Source organism: Zonotrichia albicollis, chromosome 4 (genome assembly GCF_047830755.1).
Source record: "Zonotrichia albicollis isolate bZonAlb1 chromosome 4, bZonAlb1.hap1, whole genome shotgun sequence".
Lineage (NCBI taxonomy): Eukaryota > Metazoa > Chordata > Aves > Passeriformes > Passerellidae > Zonotrichia > Zonotrichia albicollis.
This window is the reverse complement of record NC_133822.1, coordinates 67,128,507-67,149,442: the sequence shown is the minus strand read 5'-3', so window position 1 is coordinate 67,149,442 and position 20,936 is coordinate 67,128,507. Positions and strand designations below refer to the sequence as shown.

The 20,936-nt window shown below is 36.0% G+C and overlaps 1 protein-coding gene across 18 annotated transcripts in view; it reads left to right on the top strand.

Moving 5' to 3' along the window:
* The window catches only part of TAFA5 (TAFA chemokine like family member 5), a 505,223-nt gene that overhangs the window by 318,073 nt on the left and 166,214 nt on the right, over nt 1–20,936 (top strand). For 10 of the 18 annotated variants that reach the window (XR_003378956.2, XR_012580128.1, XR_012580127.1 and 7 more), the window contains one exon: nt 9,606–9,733. Coding sequence is in view for 6 of the 18 variants with exons in the window: in XM_074540010.1 (XP_074396111.1) it covers nt 9,606–9,733 (128 nt within the window). In the remaining 12 variants the exon portion in view is untranslated. Of the gene's footprint in view, nt 1–9,605; nt 9,734–14,160; nt 14,282–20,936 lie in introns of all 18 variants that reach the window. The other 8 variants (XR_012580125.1, XR_012580124.1, XR_012580122.1 and 5 more) reach the window with 1 other exon arrangement.

Here is a 20,936-nt window from a genome sequence, read left to right as displayed (position 1 = left end):
AAGAATTCATGGTTTAGATAAGTAAGTCAGAGTAGATTTTCTGTGCTATTACTGTGTCCTTTGGCCCAACCAGCCTCCACTGTGCAGCTTTTGACAGGGACAGGCCTCCGGCTTGCAAAGAGAGTGGCTGTAGCATGGGAGCAGATGCAGTGCCTGCCCTAGGAAAGAGGCAGCACTTTCCCTTTTCACCTTGTGGCCAGTCCTTCTAATCTGATTTAACAGAAATAATTTTGAAAATTTAAAGTTAGGTTTTCTGGTGGTGAAAAAGATAGCAGTATCTAGAAGACACGTGCCTGTTCATAGATTTGCCAGACGGGTTCCGATACATCAAATATTTCCTCTTAGGTCAAGAAAGACTATTCCATCTAATCAGTGACTATTTCTGTTATAGAGCTCCTTCTGAACTGTAGTGTCAATAATTTTTATGTAGTAGAATCAAGAGGATCTTTGAAAATCCATTTTTTGTTCCATTAGTTATACAAAGTAAAAATGCATTCACTGAGTTTTAGAAATGCATTGTCTTTTTAAGCTATCTGTCTCCCAATTTTATGTGCATTATAAAATGAAAATAGGAACCTATTGAGAAGACATTCATTTGTACTTTAGTTTTTATTCTTACAAAATACTGAGAGAAGTTTTACGGAGAAATCTTGACTAAGTAATGAGACAAACAGTTGCCAAATGAGGTATAAAATTGGGAAAATTTTATAAGATCATAAAATTTTGCGGTAAGGAACAGCAATATTTTTGTACAGATGAAAAGCCACCTTAAAAAATTCACATGACCTAACCTGTCAGTCAAAAATCATTCTGCACAGCCATAATATCAAACTGTTGTCTGAGAGGATGTGTGATTGACTGTGCAGCTGAGATATAGCACATCCACCTGTAACAGGGTCTCACCATGGACTGTGTATCAATACAATGCATGTTATATAAACTAACATTGCTGTATTTTAGCACTCTTTTCCCTCTGTTGGTCAAACACTGGCTGGTGAAAGCAGGAGTCATAAGGAAAGGACAGTTTCAAGGTATCTAATGCTCAACATCACAGTTTCCTATGGCAAGTTTCCTGGTTCACTGACGCAAGTGTCAAAAGAATCACAAGTTCTTATATTAATTGTACTCTCATTATGAAAAGTGATACCATAAAAATGGTTCCCTTTTTCTTTGTTTTCACTGGTTTCACTAGTTTTATTAGGATTTTTTCTTAATCTTCATTCTTTAAGCATAATTTGTGTCAAAATCCCCAGTGTAATTGTAGCTTATTTTTAATATTTGATGAAAGCAAAAAGTCATGGGCTTACCCCAAAAAGCATACAGTTTACTGTAACAGAGCATCTAGTCATGTGGAATAGGGGGAAAGCACTTTGGGTAGGAGATAAGGTCCGCTTCACTGCTGAGTTCCATTTTCTAGTACTTTTAATTGTTCTCACAGCAACATCTTAGTCTGTTTCTGTGTTGGTCTTTGAGCTCATTTTAACTCAATTTTCTCCCATGTTCTGTTCATACATACGTGACAAAAGGAGGGCAGAGTTTCCCATTGCTCTGGTTGTTGACAAAGGAAGCCCATTGTACTTGAGAACAGCTGAATTATTATCTCTTTCAGTCTACAATAAAATGTCACCACCATGCCACAGCAGCAGTACACATGCTGACACTAGATTTGGAAAGTACTAAAAGCAGTGAGGGCCACAGCAGAACCACTCAGCTAAATGCCTGTCCTTTGAATTCACGTGAAGAACATTAACTAAAATTCCCAGAAACAGCTGTCAAAAGATTAAAGACTAACAAATTTCTGTCCTCAGGCACATGAAATCTCACGTTCTGATTCTCATTGTTTTGCCTGAGCAAAATCAATTGTCAAATGGAGAGTGCTTATTGTTTTCTTTTTTTTTTTCTTTTTCTTTCTTTTTAACTTTTCCTTACTAAGCATGTACAGAGTTCATTAAGGTACCCAGTAAGACTGGGTACAACTGGAGTCCCAAGAAGGACCTTGGCTATAATTTTAGTGTATGTTTAGTGTTTTGTGAAAACTCTGACCATGTAACCCAGAGCAAGTTTAATTATTACTGTGCTGTCAGCCTTAAAATTCTTGTTTTACTGTGTATTCAGGGATTACTTTTGTATGTTCACATGTTTCAGAGCTAGGAGAGTTCTGAGGGTCCTTCTCCCTCTTCCACAGCTGCCCAGCCTTCTCTGCATAATGTAGGGATGGCAGTGAGGATCTGAGGATCATTGGGCTTTTAACCATAGTGAATCTGGACTTCCACTGCAGTTCTCTGCTCATATGATCAGGAGGCATGAAGCTGGTGTACTTAAGAGAAGAAAACCCAATATGTTCTGGTCTTTTGCCTTTACTTACCTTCATTGTCATCCTGACTCCACTGAACAAGTTCCTCAAGTTTTTGACCTTGCCTGTTAGCTTCAGTAACATATAAATGGGGTATGTCCTCTTTTTCCTTTCTTTCTTGCCTGTTTTTTTTTCCAAGTATCTGTTTTCCCACTACTTCCCATTTTAGCCCTTGTCTATTCTTTGCTGTGATCTTCAAATTCTCTTCTTTGGGTCTGAAATTGCTGTCCCTCTCCAGTGAAATTTGCTGTTCTCAGTGTGCTGGCAGTAAAGTGAAATGTGATGAAAACCTGATCTCTGAAGGGTTCTTTGCTGGCATATCACTGATCAGATTTTTAGTAATTTTTACTTTGCTTACAGCGCACTAATTGAATACAGCAGAGCAGAACAACAGGGCACAGAAACAGAAAACACTGAGTCCTGACCAAGGCTTTCTCTAGGGTAGGTGCTCTATTAGCATCTCTTATTAGATAGCAAATGCTAACTACCCACAGACAACAAAGCAGTAGGATCATTCACAGATTGAAAACCATTGAATATGCACATCTGTGAGTATTCAGACAAATACTGAAATCCTGGGCAAAGTTGTAGGCCAAGTTGCCTATTCAAAAGACTGACCTTTTTAATGTTTAGTTAGAAAATGCTGGTTTTGAAGAGACTAGAAGCACATGTATTGTCCCTAAATCAACTTCAACATGTAAATTTTATCAGTATTCATCATTTATTATAGCTGTCAGGATGCTTGTTGTGACCCTGTAAAATGTATTAAATGATAATTTTTTTTCTGTTTCTGTTTGACAGCTTTGTAGGCAGTTGGAAAATATGTGTTATATTTGCTGCATTACTTTTCCAAGTGAGCAGTTTTGCCACTGAGAGTACTATTTGCCAGTGAGAGGCTGAGGAGTTGAGAACAAATGCAGAGATGTATTATAATCTCAGATGAGAGCAATTAGAAGAATACTGGCCCTTGACAAGTAAAATGGAAACAGTGAAACTGTTTTTGTAGAACACTTTCAGTGTTAGGATAATGCTTCTGTCATACAAATATTTGAACATCTGGATGTAGACTAATGTAAGGAACCTATCACTATATCAGTGAGTCACATAGTATTAAAGTTTTCCAAGAACTGAAAAGACAGAGGCCAGAAAAATACATTCTAGTTTCTACACTACAAACAGGTATCATGTTCTTTTGCATTTAGTCTCATATGCTTTTCACTGTTTATTTATTTATTGTTTGGGGTATCATAATGAGGAAATTCTTCTATTTGAAGGGAAAAAAAAGATAAGCGCTATTGAGTTTCATAAGAGTGCTCCTAGAATCTGGATTATACTTCAGGGTTTTTTTGTGTAATTATTTTTAAGCTGTCAGTATATATTTATTTCAGAGTCCTATGAAGATATGGAAAACAATAAGTAAGTAATAAAATTAAACAAATACATTAATGCCTTTCTAAATGGAGTAGTTTAAGTTTGGTCTTACTTTTTCAAAGTGTTTTCAAGTAGTTTTTGCATCAGTGGTTTACTAAGCTTCCTGCTTTCACTCAGTTTAACCCAACAACTTCTTACACCAGGTAAATCAGCTAAATTCCTAGGGACCACTCATGTAACTGGCAGTGATGTCTCTTAAGGAGTCTTTGTTTGGGATAATATGGATGGCTATATAATTTAGAGATTGTCTCCTAGGTATTATCCTGCTCCTCCTAAATACATGTTGTACAAGGTGCAATCTGCATAATTCCTGATAAAGCCAGATTGTCATTCTTTTCTGGGATACAGGTGAACAGTGATGATATTTTCACAGCCCAGGGGTTGCAATAAGATTTATCCCTCAGTGGAACTATGATTGGATGAGCTGTAGGAAAAGCCTCTGCCCTGTCATTCAATCTTTTACTCTTGATCTAGTTACCTGGTCTCAATTTGCCTGGTCTTTGTAGCCCACAGGAGATCACTGTTTCCCATATATTTCTCAACCTCAGCTAAAGCATCCCTCCCAATCTTGACAGCAAGAGCTAAATGATAAAATAGGTGTCTAGACATTGCTATATTGCTGTTCTTAGAACTAAATAGTCTTTGGTCTAGATGCCCTATAAATAATTGAGACAGTCTAACTCTTTGTGAATTAGCAGTGCTTCAATTCTTTTTAAGGAAGCAGAATGACTGCTGTAAAAGGTATCCAAGCTTTGTGATGTTTCCTTGTTGTAAAGTAGATTGACATTTGGGGCTTTTACACTATTACAGTCAAATTGCTGCTCTAAAGACAGTTCATGATTGCAGTATCCTAGAGTGGTGTGATTCAGTTTATCTTTCAGATGGCCTTTATCCTGCTGCTGCAATTTAACTGATATATGTTTTTGAAAGAATAATACTTTGCATATTTTTATTGTTGTTTAATTTCTTCATGTATACATATTAAAGTACACTCTGTCTCTTGAGGAAGAGGGGACACAGGAAGGTCTCCAGTCTAGTGATCACTAAGAATTCAGAGGTTTTGTTTCCAGCTGTGCAACAAATTCTTGTGTGACCTTGGTCAAGATGATTAACCTCTGTGCACAATGGGGACAATGAACAGCATTTACCAGTCATCGATAAAACTGTGCTAAACATAGGAAGTTCTGCAAGATGTTTGGGGATCTTTGATAGGTAGATAGTGTATATGTACTGAGTCAGGCAGAGGAGGGAAATGGTCAGAGAAAAAAGCTAGGGTTGAAAAAATGGAAAAAGGAAAAATATCAGATAAAATTTTAAAAAGTGTAGGAGATGAGTGGTATTATGAAACCAATTGGGATCATTTGAAGGTGAATCATTATATAATTATAATAGGACAAGCAAAATACACCAAGATAAATGCATTTTTCTATGTACTTCTAAAGTGGTGAAGCCAAAGGCCTTTCTGAACCTTGGGAATTTGCTATGCTGATCAGCTTTCTTCAAAGTTCAAGGAAAGCTACTGTGAAATAATATATGAAATTCAAAGAAGAAATACTTTTTCCAATGTATATGTTACAACTTGCATTAAATGCTAAAAATTACCATTGAATAAAACATAATGTGAAGAAGAATCATTCAGGAAAAAGTATAGTTGAGCTAAGTTCTCATTGAAGAAGTATGTTTCAAAATGTGTTTTGCTGGGGAAAGATTCTCCCTAGTCCTTACTTCAGTGTATCTCCTTTGCTGCTTCTTTTTTACTTTATATAGGCTCATGCATCATGGTTTGGATTATACTTTATAAATACATGAAAAAATTATAAATATTCACTTTGCACACCACTTTTCATGCAGAGAAGCATAATTTATTCTGAAATCATAAGTTTCAGTATCCAAATGCTGTCTCAATCAGTATTCTTATTCAGGGAAAATAAAGTACATTTTTACTTTTATTTCCCTAAGTCGTTCCCCAACATTAAAAAAAAGAGACAACAAACTGCAAAAATCTGAGTGTTCTAATTTACCATATTTTACTTGGTAAAATATTTTTTTTATTTACTGCTGCTGAACAAGACTTAGTTTTTTGCTATCACAAACAGTTGATGATGTTCAGTTAAAAGATTGACTAAAGATGCAGAGATTGATAATTCCCTGAGTGTGGGTTGAATCTGGGAAAAGAATATTAGAAGATAAACTTGATTTTCCATGGGAAATATATATATACATATATATATATATATACACACACACACACACACACACATATATATATATATATATATATATAATATTTCCATAGAGAATATATTAATATTATGACATTAATATATTATTAAACCAGGTGAGAGGCCTGAAAAAGCTTATATAGTTGCAGTATTTAGCAGAAAACAATCTGTGGTGTTCTGAAACACTACTCAGTTGAGCAGCCTTATATTAGACTGTACTGATCATGAATGGAGACTTTTTCTACAAATAACTAGATTACAAGCTTTTCTGTCTGACAAAACAGTTATGATCACATTGGTAGGTAGTTTGTCATGATGTTCATACAACATCTGCTTGCATCCAATGCCTCAAGACCATTTTCATGAAAACCCCTTGGATAGAGTCCATTTGTTCTCCAGTTCAAATGGCCCTACCCAGGAAAGCAGTTCTACCATGTGCTGAGCAACGTCAGTGCCTGTTCTCTCCAGTCTGAGTGAAGAGGCACAGCCCTTCTTAGGAGATGCAAGGTAGTGTCAGCACAGATTCTAAAGCTGAAATTCAGTTCTTTGCAGAAGCTCTGCACAAAGCCTGTGTATCATTTAATTCTTCATAATGGAGCTCAGAGTGGATTTGAATAAGCTGATAGGCTTTTTGCTCTCTTGTCTGCAGAGGGCTGAATTACACCCCTGGTGAATACACACAGTAAAAAGGCAACTATACTGCCTCAGGAAATACACTATATCCCTTTGCTTTGACTCGTATAACTCAGTTTCAATTGCTGATGAAAATTCTTTGATATTATGCTGATAAAAATTGTTGTACATTTTGCTCCCTTCCTATATTATACATTGAGCCTCACTCTCATACTGTGATACAATGTGCAAACTGAAAAGTGAAAATGCAAAAATAGATGTAGTCCTGCAGACAAGCACAGGCCGCCCTCGTGGCACTGTGACTAAGGGCCTGTGTGTTGGTGAGGCTCCCGAAGCAAAGCAATGGGTGGGTGAAAAGCAGAATTAAAGGGACATAAAACCAGTAATGGGGAGGAGATCTCAGCAGGAAGCAGGATTGGAAGAGGAAGTGGAGGCTGAGGAGGCACAGTTTTGATACTGATTAGCTTTAAGTCAGGTGAGCTAGCTAGATTTTCCCTACAAAAGAAGTTCTGATTCTCAAACCTAAATGGATGAGCTGCTCTATACACAGAAATGTTTTAGAATTTGTGTTTTGTAAAATACCCTTGGTGTGTTTTAAATTTGTGTGGATACAGCCAGTATAACAGAGCAAGGACCGCATGGATTTGTGATAATATCAATAGCGACCAAGCAAACACAAAGAGTCATTCAGAGATACTTTTTTAAAATAAAATTACTTCAAGTCATGTTTCTAGGAAAACCTCCTAGCTGAGATGGTAAAGCAATCTATTGGATATTTCTGAATTTAACTTACTATTCAGTCTTTCAGTGATTCCTCATATTGTTGAAACATTTATAGAAATAGCCATTTTGATATGTGAATTAAGAAAGATATGCATGCAAGTAGGTCAGATTTGGTGTTAGCATTTTACTGAGGTTTTCCTGTTAAGCCTGTAACTGGATGCAGACCTTCACTGAAAGGATGAGGCTTTTATCTGATACAAAGGAGGGGTTATTCTCAAAAACTGATATGATCCAGTTATCAGTAGAGCAGTACTTCTGGTGCCCAAGTAGAATCCACATTTCTGTGTATTATGTGCGAAACAGCCTAGCAGAGTTGCTTTAAAAAAAATGTAGTTATGAATCATTTCACCGTTGATTTATATGTTGGCTAATGAACAGTGCAAATTCCTATGTATACATTTCGTTTCTAAAGAGGTTTTATAATTAAAATATTAATATGAATTCCAGATTGAGCTTCCACTGAAAGAAATCAGATTTTGTTATATTACTAGAGCTTACCAACAATTATACCAGAGCTGAGGACACAAGTTGTTTTGTGACAAAATATTGGAAAGGGTTTTATTAAAAACTTTAAATTGCACTTCTCTTTCTTGCCATGATTCAGTGGCATTGGGAATTGTATTCTTAAGTAGCTCCAGACAGAAGGAGTCAGGCTGAATCACATGTTCAGGTGAGCATAAACCTGTAGCTGCCACTGGGATAAATGCCTAATTTTAGTCTCCTTGGACCCCAAATTAATTTGGTTCAACATAAGCTTGTTGTACTCTTATTTCACTAAGTAGTTCTCCTGTAGTTCTCTTTTTGTTGGGCTTATGATTACTGTAGGATTTTTATGTGTATTGGTGTCACACATCAACATAGAGGAAGGCATGATCTGTGTCCCTCTATGTGGGACAAGTTCTGGCCTTGTATGCTAGGACACATGTATAAATTGAAGTGCTGAAGCTTTCCTATAGTGCAGCCAAGAACTGGTGAGATGATCCATGGAGGAACAGGACCATTTTCTGCAGATTGAAAGCCTTAAAGTTTGAGCAAAAGTTAGTGTGGGAGACTTTACCTTGTTTAGCATGAGTATATGGCACCATGCAAGTGAGTGTCTCTCTGTATATGTATTTTGTGAAAAGTATGCTAAACATTCCACTGTACAATATTGTCTTCAGTGAAGAGTGAAAGAATAACAGAAAACTAGATATTAGTAATATTGTTTGCTATTCTATGAGAAGGAACCCAGATACTGCAAAGGTGAATTCAAAAGAAGTAGTATTATAGTCCAGAAAGAGGTCTACAGGTATTAAAGTTCCTTCTCTTCCTACCTTGAGGAAAAAATTCTCCTCACAACTCCTTTGCTTTTACTTTATTGCAGTCAGGGCTCAGTTGTTCCAAGACTACATGTTGTGTATGACCTTGTGGAAATTTTGCAGAACTGGCTTGCCAGAGACGCAAGCATTGAGGGTAGACACAAAACATGTATCACACCAGCTTTCTGTCAGAAGCCTTCCTAACTAGGCTTCTTTTCCCTTGGAGTAACAGGCTGTTTGGTCCTGTCTTTTCCCTCAGCTTATTGTCTCCCATAGTTTCTCAACCTTGGCTTCATTCAATACCTGTCCTTCTTATGTTCCTAGTTTCTGCCCTTGACTACACCCCACTATTGCAAGTGTCACAGAATTTCTCAATAGCTGTCATTAAACCGACCCCTCTGTTTATTACAGCTTTTCTCTTTCCCCTGCATGCTTCATGTCTGTTTTCAGTGTAAGCACTTCAGGATAAGGACTATCTTCTCTGTTTGTAGAGTCTAACACAATGGATCACAGGTGTGGGGCACCAAAATGATTAGTTAGGATAGTGGGTCTCCAATTATTAATCCTCCCCAACAATGTTTCCTTCATTGGAAGGAACATAAAATTAGAAAAAGAGTGATTTTCTATGTTCTTTTGATTTATAATAAAGCTGTCTTTTGTTTTTTTGTTGGTTTTTAAGTTTGAAATTAAATTTGTTGGCACAGCAGGTGTTGTAAATAATTTTGTAAACTGCCTAGGGCTGTCTACATCATAAACTATTGCTGAATTATCGGATAATGCAAATAGACAACTCAAATGAGAAAGTGTTTAGAGATAAGTAAAATGTGAATTCTCCTGCCAATTGTTTTTTCTTTTGTTTTTTATTCTTCCTTTTCTGTTTCATAGCACGAATTATCAAAACAAAACAGTGGTGTGAAATGCTTCCATGTTTAGAAGGAGAAGGCTGTGATTTGCTAATCAATAAATCAGGCTGGACCTGTACACAACCAGGAGGACGGATAAAGACAACCACGGTAGGTGACTTCTCTATTCTATAATTCTTCAGTTTCTTGCTCACTTTGCTTTGTTGAAAAACAAGTGAGATTTTTAATTGTTTTTCAGCACTTTTATGTAAAGTTTATTGCCTCATAATTAATCTGTGTGCCCAAGTGTGCATGCTGAAATACACAGCAATATTATCACAAAGTACAACACTGGAAAAGATAACAAAGGAAAATGTATCATTCCCATGGTTTCAAAGAGTAATTCCCATTGTTACTAAGAGTAGATATTATATCAAGGTTTTCCGGTTAAGACACCAGTGGCTTAACTAACATTTGCATCCAGCCTGAAGACATTATCTTATTGTTTCAACATACAAAAACTTATGCTGTGTTAGTGTAGGGTGTAAAACTCACTGTGTGGTCTAACAGGGTAAAAAGAAAGCTTTCTCTAGGAGTTCCAAATAAAATATTTTTGCAATTCCGGCTCTACTGGAAAAACAAGTTGCTCAGATAGATCTTTGGTTTTCAGTGAAATCTACAGAAAATGTAGCAAAAGATCCCTTTTCCCAGCTTGCTTTGGCCCTGGTTTGTATTACTTCTCAGTTCTCTGATTAGGTATCTTGGGGTATATGCTTGTGGTGAAGCTGAAAGTATATATAACTGTAACAGTTTCTAGGGCTTATAATGTATCAGATTTCTAGAAAATGTTCTCAAATGCCAGTAATTCTTTGACTTAATAAATGGAAAAAATCTGAAGAAGTATAATAGAGCAATTTTCTGCTAACTCGCTAGGCCTCTTGAAATTATTTCCCGTCCTTATAATCTTTTTTTAGATTTACAGGGAGCTTGAGTATAATTTAAATAAGTGCAATTTCAAGAATATTTAGTCTTAAAAGTACTTATCAGTGAGGACTAAATTAATGCCCATCATCCCCTGCACAATTTCTCTGTCTGAGCAGGAGATAGACAGCAGTATAAAAACTCTTATTGTTTAGAATGCCTGTTTTTAAAAAATTATTGTTATTTCATTTTTTTTAAAGGAGATTTGATCATGCTTTATAAGACACCTACAAAACAAATTTTATGTCTTGTGATCACAGTTTTTATGCTTCTGTATTTATCAGATATGATACTCCTTATGGACAGGGCTATAAAACTTAACTCGTCTCTCAGGTTTTACTTAAATATAGTTTGCCTTTAGATCTTTTGCATTCAAGCTATGTAAATCTTTTGCATTCAAGTTATGTAAGAGAGGCATTAAAAAAAAAAAAACCAAAAAACAAGGGAAGGAAAAAGTTTTTAAACATTATTGCCAACATTCAAGGGCGAGGAGGTCTAATACCATAAGTTTGTCATACTTGGACTGTAGTCTTAAATCTTGTTAATTCATGGGTATTTTCTGTATCTGAGGTAAACGGAAAACCCTTGTACTATGACACATTGCCAGCTGTCATTTTTGCTCTTTATTTGATGTTTAATGCTAATGGCATGACTGAGTAATGCAAAGTAAGCAGAGGATCTATCCTTCAGTTTCTGTCTTTAATGAAGTGATTCAGATATGCTTTTAGATTAAACACCAGAAGCCTGATTCTGAACTCTTAGTTGTCTCTATAGCTCTTTAATGCTATTGACATGAATGGAATGACTCATGAATTTGATTAATGTAAATGAAATCATAATCATGCCCCATCAGTAAAATTAAGACCGCAGCAAGTGTAATATTGTAAAACAGACTCTCCCCACACAGATACATCATTGTCATTGGTAAGGAAAGATTTTGCCAGAGAGACAACTGTAGAACAGCTCTGAGCATAAGCCCTCATCTAACATCAAGCAGTCTTCAACAGTTGGTATCACACATGCAGACACACAACAAACACACAGTACTTTCCAGTCAAGCCAGACTAGCAACTCAGAATGCTTACAGAAGCTCTGAATGCAGAAGGGGGAGAGGGAAAAAAAGAGAAGAAGAAAAACAAATGCAAAACCCTGCAATAAATTCTAGCCTATAGTACATTATTAGTAAAATATTAAGAATTTTTTTTTAAATGTTCTTTAGCTACTTGGTTGAAGAGTAAGCTTTGGACCATGGTAGTAGATTTGGAAACTGTGTCATAAGATGGCTCCATGAAATTCATGATTGTGATTAAAAGAAAGAAAAAAATTCCAGCAGAAACACTAAGAGGCATTATTTACTGTAGCAATATTCTCAGCTCAACAGCTGCTAATGCAGTAACTGCTGTTTCTGCTCCTAATCAACACATGAGTTGCCATGCACTATCGTGCCATCATGGTATTTAAGAGTGGTAGGAAGGACATCTGGCTGGGAAGGGCCAGAAAAATGACCACGAGATAATATGGGGAAAAAAAATGTCCAGACATAGTGAATTAGTTACTGTATCCTGTTCTGAAGTTGAAATAATTTTTGACCACATCTCCAACAACAGCCAGATTAGGTCCTTCATTTTTTTAACTGTCAATTTTGTTAAAACACATTCATTAATCCAATATCAGCAGCCCTTTCCTGCTGGTATAGCTTGCATCTCAAAGATATTTTTGGTAGTAGTTATTGAGCTATCATACTGATAGTAGGTCGTATAGCAGAGATACCACTGATCAATGCTGACAGTAATTTGTCACCCATACTAAAGTCAGAACAGTGTTGAACTCTGATGGACTGAGACCAGCTGTTGTGATAATACCAGCTCTTCACATTGATTCCAGGAGGTTTTGTAGAAATTCAACCTTTTAAGTACTGGGTTTAGAAGCAGCATGTGGGAAGATAGGACTTGTAGAGATCTTATAGATGACATGAGCTCCCTTTTAAGTGAGAATATACTTTAGGACTCATAGTTAAATATGGTTCTTAAAAAGAAAGGAAGAAATAAGATTTGTTTTCTGTAGATGAGTTAAGCATTTAGTATTCTTTCTATGAGAATTCCAAGCAAATAGCAAGTGAACATATCCATCGCTGAAAAAAAAGTGCAATTTATGTAAAATGTTTGGAAAGGGCTGCTGCTTTTTACTTTATATTTTTTGTCAAAATTGTTTACACTTTCTATGCAGAGCCAGATTTTTCAACTGGCTGGCACTTTTTGTGATCACCTCTGGAAATAATGCAACCAAATCAGAATTCTCTCCTCACATGAGTAGCAGTGTTTTATATCCACTTTGTGCTCACTTTGCAAAGCTATAAATGACTACACAAGGTGCAAGGCAAAGGAAAATCAGACTCAAAGTGTACTCTAAATGGATCTGGATGTCACTTCTGCCCTGTTGTTCTTTCTACAAGGTGTGAATGAACCAAAGATTTTTCATCTGCTAAGAGGCTTTTGGAATTGAGGACTGACTGGGCTAACTGCCAATCTGTGTATTAAGAGGCTGACTGTCAATACAAGGAAACAATATGGCAGCTTGCAAAATAAGATAGCCAGAGAATACTACACAATTGTTAGCAATTTTAACATACTAAGTGCTTTCATATAACAAATGTCCTTAGAGTCACTCTGAAAATCTCCTGCCTTTAAAAATTTCTTCTCCTTTTTCTATCCTCGTTAATTTTTCAATTAATTACTAAAATTAAGCTATATGATTTTAAAAAATATTTTATAGTTTTAATAGTGCCAGAAGATATGCCTCTTTTTTTAAATGAGTTGCTGAAGGGCCTTTCCATTTTATATTTCAAGTGTAAAACTTGCTTGTGTATAGATGAGAAGATGCAGAATGTATTGTTTTTACAGGGGAAATTAATTTTTAGCACCCAAGTGTAGATATGTTGTCAATGATCCATCGCTACCTAATTGTTACTTAATTAATTCCTTCTTCTACATAATGTGATTTCAATGCACGGAGCTTAACAGAACATTCATGCGCCAGTTCCTCGGCAGCTAACCTTTTAAACCTTTGTGGTTTTACTGCTAAATTAGCTGAAGTGGGAAATTAAGGAATATGGAGAAGCTAAGAGAGAGCTCACAGTGGATAAAAGGTGTAATTACTCTGACATGGAGCTCAGTGCTTAGCTAGTAAAATTTACTAAGGATCTAGCTCCACCAAGGGACCTGACTTTCTTAATAGAGTTTACTTACACACAGAGCAACTTATCATTAATATGAATGCCTCACCATTAATGTAAATGACATGCTGGCTGGGTTGGAAAGGCAATTTGTTCCTTACCCTGAAAAATACAATACATATTTGTATTGGCTCTAATTTAAATCATAATTTTTTTCAGCAAAGCTTTATCATACATGTATGTATGATTAAGGTAACTCAGATAAAATATACTGGTATTATTTTCAGCACTGACTTATGAGCAATGTGTTTTCACTCATATCATTACATTCAGGTAAAAAGAAGTATATATATATATATATATATATGTATACATATATAAATATACATATATATATATATATGTTACATATTTGTAACATACTTGAGAATTTACTTTTTTTTAGACTGAAGATCAGCTGGATATATCCTGAGGCCATGATCTAGTGGTCTGAGCTTGGGAACTGGGAGCCAGAAACTCCTGAGCTCTAATCCTGGCTCTGACAGTGACTACCTCTGTGGCCTTGGGTAAGTCACTGAACCTCTCTGCCTCAGTTTCCCCAGCAGTAGAAGTAAGATTAACAGTTCTTAGCTCCATAGGTCAGTGAATGTGGGAGTCCTGACTTAACATTTTAAGAGGCTTATCAGTTCAGATTCATTTAGAAATAAAAATATTGTTATGTATAAATGTCCTTATTGGTAATATTCCTGCTGTTGTTAGGTATTCACATAACACTGGTGTACCTGTATTTAGCCTCACCTACATTCCAGCTCTGAGTCTTTCTAAATGTGCATTTCACATCTCCACAGCTCAGCTGATTTCATTTGGTTAAGCTGGTTTTGGAAGTATTTTGACATCCTGCCAGTTCTAGTTCTGTGTCATTCCAGGATACAATACCTACCAAAACAAGCTTTCAGGCAGCACCGGATTAAAGCAGTGAAATGTTGCATGCATGCCATGCCAAATTAATTTTCACCCCTCCCTTTTGTCAGAAGTGGTCAACTTATGAAACAGATACAATAATACCAATTCTTTACACGTCATAGCCATGTGCTTCAGTGTCCACTCTATAGATCTGTCAGCAATTCATCTGCTGAGCTCCTTCACTGTCCAAATTGTAACAGGAGCACTACATACGGACCAAGATTACAGAGGACACTTTTCCACGGCCTGGTTTATCCCTTCACTCCAAGCCAAGTATTAGCTTTTAGAAACAAGGCAGAAATTAGGATCCTGAATTTTTCATTGTTAATAGTCAACTGTTGGAGAATCAGGATCTTTGTCTCTATTTAACCTATGGGACTATCTTTGCTTCAAATCCCATGAGCTTACAAAATTTGAGTCCCTATTTCTTCTCTGTCTTTTCTGTCTCCCTCTTCATGATGGCATGTCTGCCACTCTTGTGAGAGATCTTAACAGCAGCTGAAAGGGCTCTCACAAACACACTTTTGTGGTGAAATAGATCATTAACTCTTTTGGGTCATGCTCAGATATACTCACTCTTAATTTCTAGTTGGTTGTCTAGAAATCTGGTTTAAGAAAACCTCTATTTTTATTTCCACAAAGAATCATTTGCATTCTTAAGTCCCTCTGACAGCCAGTTTTCTGAGCTCTGAGTCCATTGCTTCACCAAGCATTATGCATCACAAAGTCCTTTAAAACTAACTCATGTCTCAGCGGTGTGCTTCTGAAATTGATATTTGATTAAGATTTTCCAAGACCACACCACATAACTGGAAGTAAGCCTGAAATAACTTTTGTGTGTTAAAACATTGATGTGTTCTACTTTTCATATATACACACCGAACAGAGAAAGGGTAGAACATGAACACTTTCTGCAGAACAGCTATGGCAGATCTTGTTGAGATCAAAAAAGTTATGATATCTGTATCTGTTACTGTACATAGGAACTGGCAGAACTAGGTTACTTTTAATTAGCATCTCGTTCTAATGCAACAGCACATCTATAGAATCAGTCCTAGTCATTGTACAGTGCTTTAACTGAGCCTTTAAATAGTTTTGTATTAATTTGATGTTCTTAGTAGTACTAACATAAATTATGAGAGAAAAATATCAGTTCTTTACATGTTATAACCACATGCTTCAATGGCCACTCTATCGATGTGTGCCACAAGGCCTAGATTCAACCTATTTATTTCCTTGGCTTGCAAGATATTTTAATGCTTTGAGGAGTTTCCATTATTCTCATTGTTTACAAAAGGTATCCCAATCTGCAAATGTGTCATCATTGACAGTGTTGGAAATAGATTCTTTGCTGTTAATATCCAAGAAAGGTATTGTGGGAATTGGATGTCATAATTCTCAGAAAAGTTAAATATCATGTTTCTAATTCTTGCGTTAGAGAAGAATAGCCCCTTTAGACAATTTACAAGCACAGCGGTAGGATGCCTTTGTGGCCCCATGTCTTAAGGACTACATGCCCAAAGAAATCTAAATAGAAATAAAATCCTCATGAAGCTGAAGCATTTCATGAAGGGGCTGTACTATTCCTTCAAAATACACAGGTTTTCTTGCATGTTAGTAATGCTTCAGCTAGTACAGTCTTTTCAAAGCTGTGCACTTCTTTTTCATACCAATGTTGAAACCTCCACATTCTATTCTCTGTTATCCTTATCAAAATACACTTCTTCACGTCAAATAAGTAATCTTCAAGTCCTAAGCCAAAATGCTAGCAAAGATTTTGTGATTTTTGTAGACTTTAGGTTGAAAGGAGCTGTCAAATACTTAAAGAACTACCTTAAAGAGATTAACTGCCTTCCTCTGTCATGAATGCTGAATACTGGTTCTGTTGATATTCACTGATCCACACTGCTTGAAAAGAGACCAAAATTTGTGCCAAAAATGACTTGTAGTAAAATGGCATACAAAGTGAAATCATAATTTGTTAACATCTCAAATAAATATTTGGAAGAAATTAGGTAAACTCAAGTTTTGTTCTTCACTTTTAGAATATGTATTTTCAGATTTTAATGAAATATAGTATACTAATTTCTTTTGTCTATTTAAAGTTACAGAAAATATGAATGCTCACTTCTGCATGGGCTATTTCAAAGATATTGCAATTATTGTGCAAATAAATAAACAATTTTTAGAAAGATAAGAATTTTAGACATATATTTTCCTTCATGCCTCCTATTACTTATATTCATATTGGGTTTTCTAGCATTCAGTCCAACTTTACTATGCTAACTTAGAGACAAGCCAGCTTTAGATTCAGTGAGGTAAATCTAGTTTCTGATTAAAGCTTATGAACTTTGGCTTTTCTTTGTTATATAGATTAATCAATATTTGAAAGCAGTTACTGCAGTGTAAAATGAGCTATGTTTTGATCAGTTTGAGGTCTGAACTGTCAGTTTGAGGAAGTAAACAAAAGCTGTTTCTACCCAAGGCAATAATAGTAATTTTCAATAATCTATCTAATGGGTTTGAGCAAACACCAATCAAAGCCTTTGGGGTTTTTTTTTTCCTATACTTTGAAATCAGAAGTCTGAAATGTAAATAAAACCACATCTGTAACTTGGCAAGTTCATTGGCTACTATATGATTGTATGAATGCGCACAATAAATTGCGAATGTATTGTGAATTGAAAGAAGATTCAAGTGTTCAGAGGTTTTAAAAGCTGCATTTTAAGGAATTTCTAAATTGTTAAATTGGTCCTGATAAACAGAATTTAATCTGATAAACAGAAAAAACTGTCATTTTAAATTCTTTCTAAATTGGATCCTTTTCCAAGACACCAGTAAAAATTATGTTTTTATATGGGGCTAGGATTCTCTTTCATCTTCCCAAAATAAAAAAAAAAAATAGCCTAAATTTAAAAATGCAAGGCTTGGGGCATAAAAATTTCACACCTATATTGGATGGTTCAGGCATCTACCTGGAAAATTTGCAGGCCCATCAAAGAGTGTATGTGAATACACTGATACTATTTTTTTTTATTATTGTTTAACACCCTGGTCACCATTTCCATTTAAATAAACCTTTCCAAATACTGAAATAACATGGTAACTGGTCTAAGAAATAAGCATGTTAAGAATTAGTACTGAGATGGACTAAAAGCACCAGATAAACCAAATCCCTATCAATAATGGTAACACTGGGGCTTTTTGTGTTTTGACAATTCTAAGCAAAACAGACATTCTAATTATGATTTAGTTTTTCTCAGTTTATCATTTTAGTGCCTTCAGGTACTTAAGGGTATTGATGGCCTCTTGCACAGAGTGTGCATCTGTAAGATAGAACCTACAGACCACTGCCTTTGTGGGGTGTCAGCTGGAAGTCAGGCAGAAGGTGCTGCTTCATTTACGGTCTGTGTTAAGCCACTAAATCTCACTCCTCATCTGCTAGATCAGATAATTTGAGACAGTGCTGTCTGCTCCTACCATGTATGCTTCATGATAGATTGATATTGTCTGAAGCTACTGATTTCTTGCATGAATATGGAAAAAATCAATTTTCATTTAATAAGTGACTGCAAAGAGAGACTATCTGAGGAAACAAACGTAGAGATTACTTGTGCAATTTCTTGCATTAAGTAGCACAATGCACTGTAAGAAGGGATTCAATAGATGCTGAGTGCCATGTGTTTGAGCCAAAGGGGACTACAGGATATATTGCACGTGTGGAAGAAAAAAAGATTTGATAATGCAAACAAGGAAGAAAGCTGGAAAGAGTAACGCAGAACTTGGTATATAGTTTAAAACATTTTTTTTGTGGGCATGTAATGTAAACTTATGAAGGCTGGAAACTGGTATGTGATATCAATACCAAGAATTTAAAATGCTAAAATTCTTACACACCCTTTTTGCACAATGAAAATGTTCATGACACAAGTGTTAGAAACTGAAGTTGTTGCACATGTATATCCATTTTGGAACTTTTCCTTTTTTAAGAGTGTCCATGAAGATTTCTGTTAAGTCATGCAAAGCAAGCTAGATTTCTTGGACTGAAAAAAACAAGCAGTGAATACAGAAAATGAAAAAAATGTTTTAGCTCAGGGATTTTTATAATAACATTTGACACATTATTTCTTAAAACCATACTTGAAAATTAATTCAGAAAGGCCTGTCATATTGAAAACTGTCATTTCAACAAGATACTGATGAAGGACCTGTGAACAGTGCATAATAACACTTAACAGGAGTGTATTGATCTAGGTCGAGGTGGCCCAGGAACTGACAGACTTGTGAAAAGTCTAACACTACTTTATTAAGAATGGTTTCAAAGGCATAAAAAGTATTAAGCTGTTAAGTGTTATTGAAAGTCTGTGAAAGGTAGACACAGACCAGACATTTCTATTTTTTAATATTCCCCTGCTATATTTTCATTAACCATTTGGAATAGAAATATTCAATATTCATATTACCTTGGAGGCAGACCTTAAGGATAAAGTTGCCATTTTTTTGTTCTAGTTAGCTCCTGCCTATGAGGAGTTTTCAGCTGTTTGTTTTCAACTACTCCTCCTGGCTACTTGCATATGAGCGTGCAGGGGTGTGCAGAACAATTCAGTTTACATTGTCATGGGAAAGTGATAACCCAAAGCTTGAGCTATTCCTGTTTTTCATTAGATCTTATCAATCTCATTACATAGATGAATCAAGAGGTTGGAAGTGAGTAAAACTGGCTGATCCTTGATCCAATTAAAGCCAGGCAAGGGTGGGACAGTAAAATCAATCAGCCACATATATCATAAGACCTTTTCTTTTGACTGACAGTGCAGCTTTGTGGTACTCTAAACCAATCTAAAGCCAGACTGTCCTATTCCTATTCTCCCACTTCACTCTGTCTGTATATGTCTGACGTCTGTTTTGGCCAGGCACTAAGTGCTTGTGGAAGTGTTTGGGATGCCAAAATAGGCATTGTTTTTTGCCAGGTTAGTTTTCAGCCACATCAGTTTCTGATTGCAATACTGCAGATTAAATTATTCTAGGCCAAAATCTGTGGAGTCTGTCTGTCTTTATTAAATGGTTCCAATGCCTTTGGGCCATCAACAATTGCTGATGGACACCTTGTTAGCTTTTTTTCAGCCAACCCTGCTATTCTTCCCCATTTGCACTTACCAAAGAGTTCTAAAGTTGCCTCTGAAGTAAAGACAAAGTGCATTAAATTCATCACTCATGTGAAATACACCAGTGTACCATGTCCTAAAGTCCATGTCCTAATCTGTGGAGGATGTTGTACTTTTCTGAACTAGAACTTTTAAAGGTAGCATCTCTGTTTTCTAATGCATTTACTTTTTTTTTGTTTTGCTTGAATTTCTTTCCTCTTTTATTATTTTCTTTTTTGTTCCTACCTCTTTTCCTTTTTCTTCATGAAGTCCTGAGAATTTTCCCTTACAGAACAATTCTTAGAATTGTTCTAGCCACAGAAGAAAGACACATTTTGCAGTGTGGCAATGTCAAATGTGTAAACAGCAAAACAAAGTTGTCAGGGCTATGGGAAGACTGATACTTAGTTCTTATAATAGTAGAGGTAGCATGTGAAAGATCAGGTACAAGCCAATTACTGTATTTTTCACAAAGACATGAGCAAATGTGGCCAACTTTACTATCCAGTCAGAACAGTGGGTACCTATCCAGACGTCCACCAGGACACAGAAATTTCTGTCCCCAGTGCCTTTGCAGTCAGATTAGGGATCTCCAGAAGAAAATTAAATCTCTTCAAACTGTTTTTTATCCCATGTCAATATAAAAATGTATCTATATTTCATGGAGAGAGGTCTGTATCTTCTGTTCTTTCCCCTGATGACTGTCAGCTATTGAGTTTGAACAATATCTCCTCAGATCTCCATGTGACTTCAGGTTTTCTGCATCGTGCTTTAGTTTTTGAAAAGGGACTGATAAAATGTTCTGATTTGAGATATTTGCCTGGTGATCATGGCATTTTCCCAGAATGCAGGAATAGGAGATTCAACCACCCTTGTCATAAATAGGTCTAGATGCATCCCAGATGATTGGCCTACCTACTAGACTGATATGCAAATGATGGATTGTCCTATTGTCATCATCCTTGCTTGAGGTACTGCCAGGTCTTCCCTGATTGATCCTGGTGGTTTAGCCAGACTTCATATTCTTGTCTGCCTAAACCTGAAAAATAGTAGAGGGGCCTCAGTATAGAATGTGAATGAACTTTTTTTGTTTAATACTAGCTTCAGAGAGATC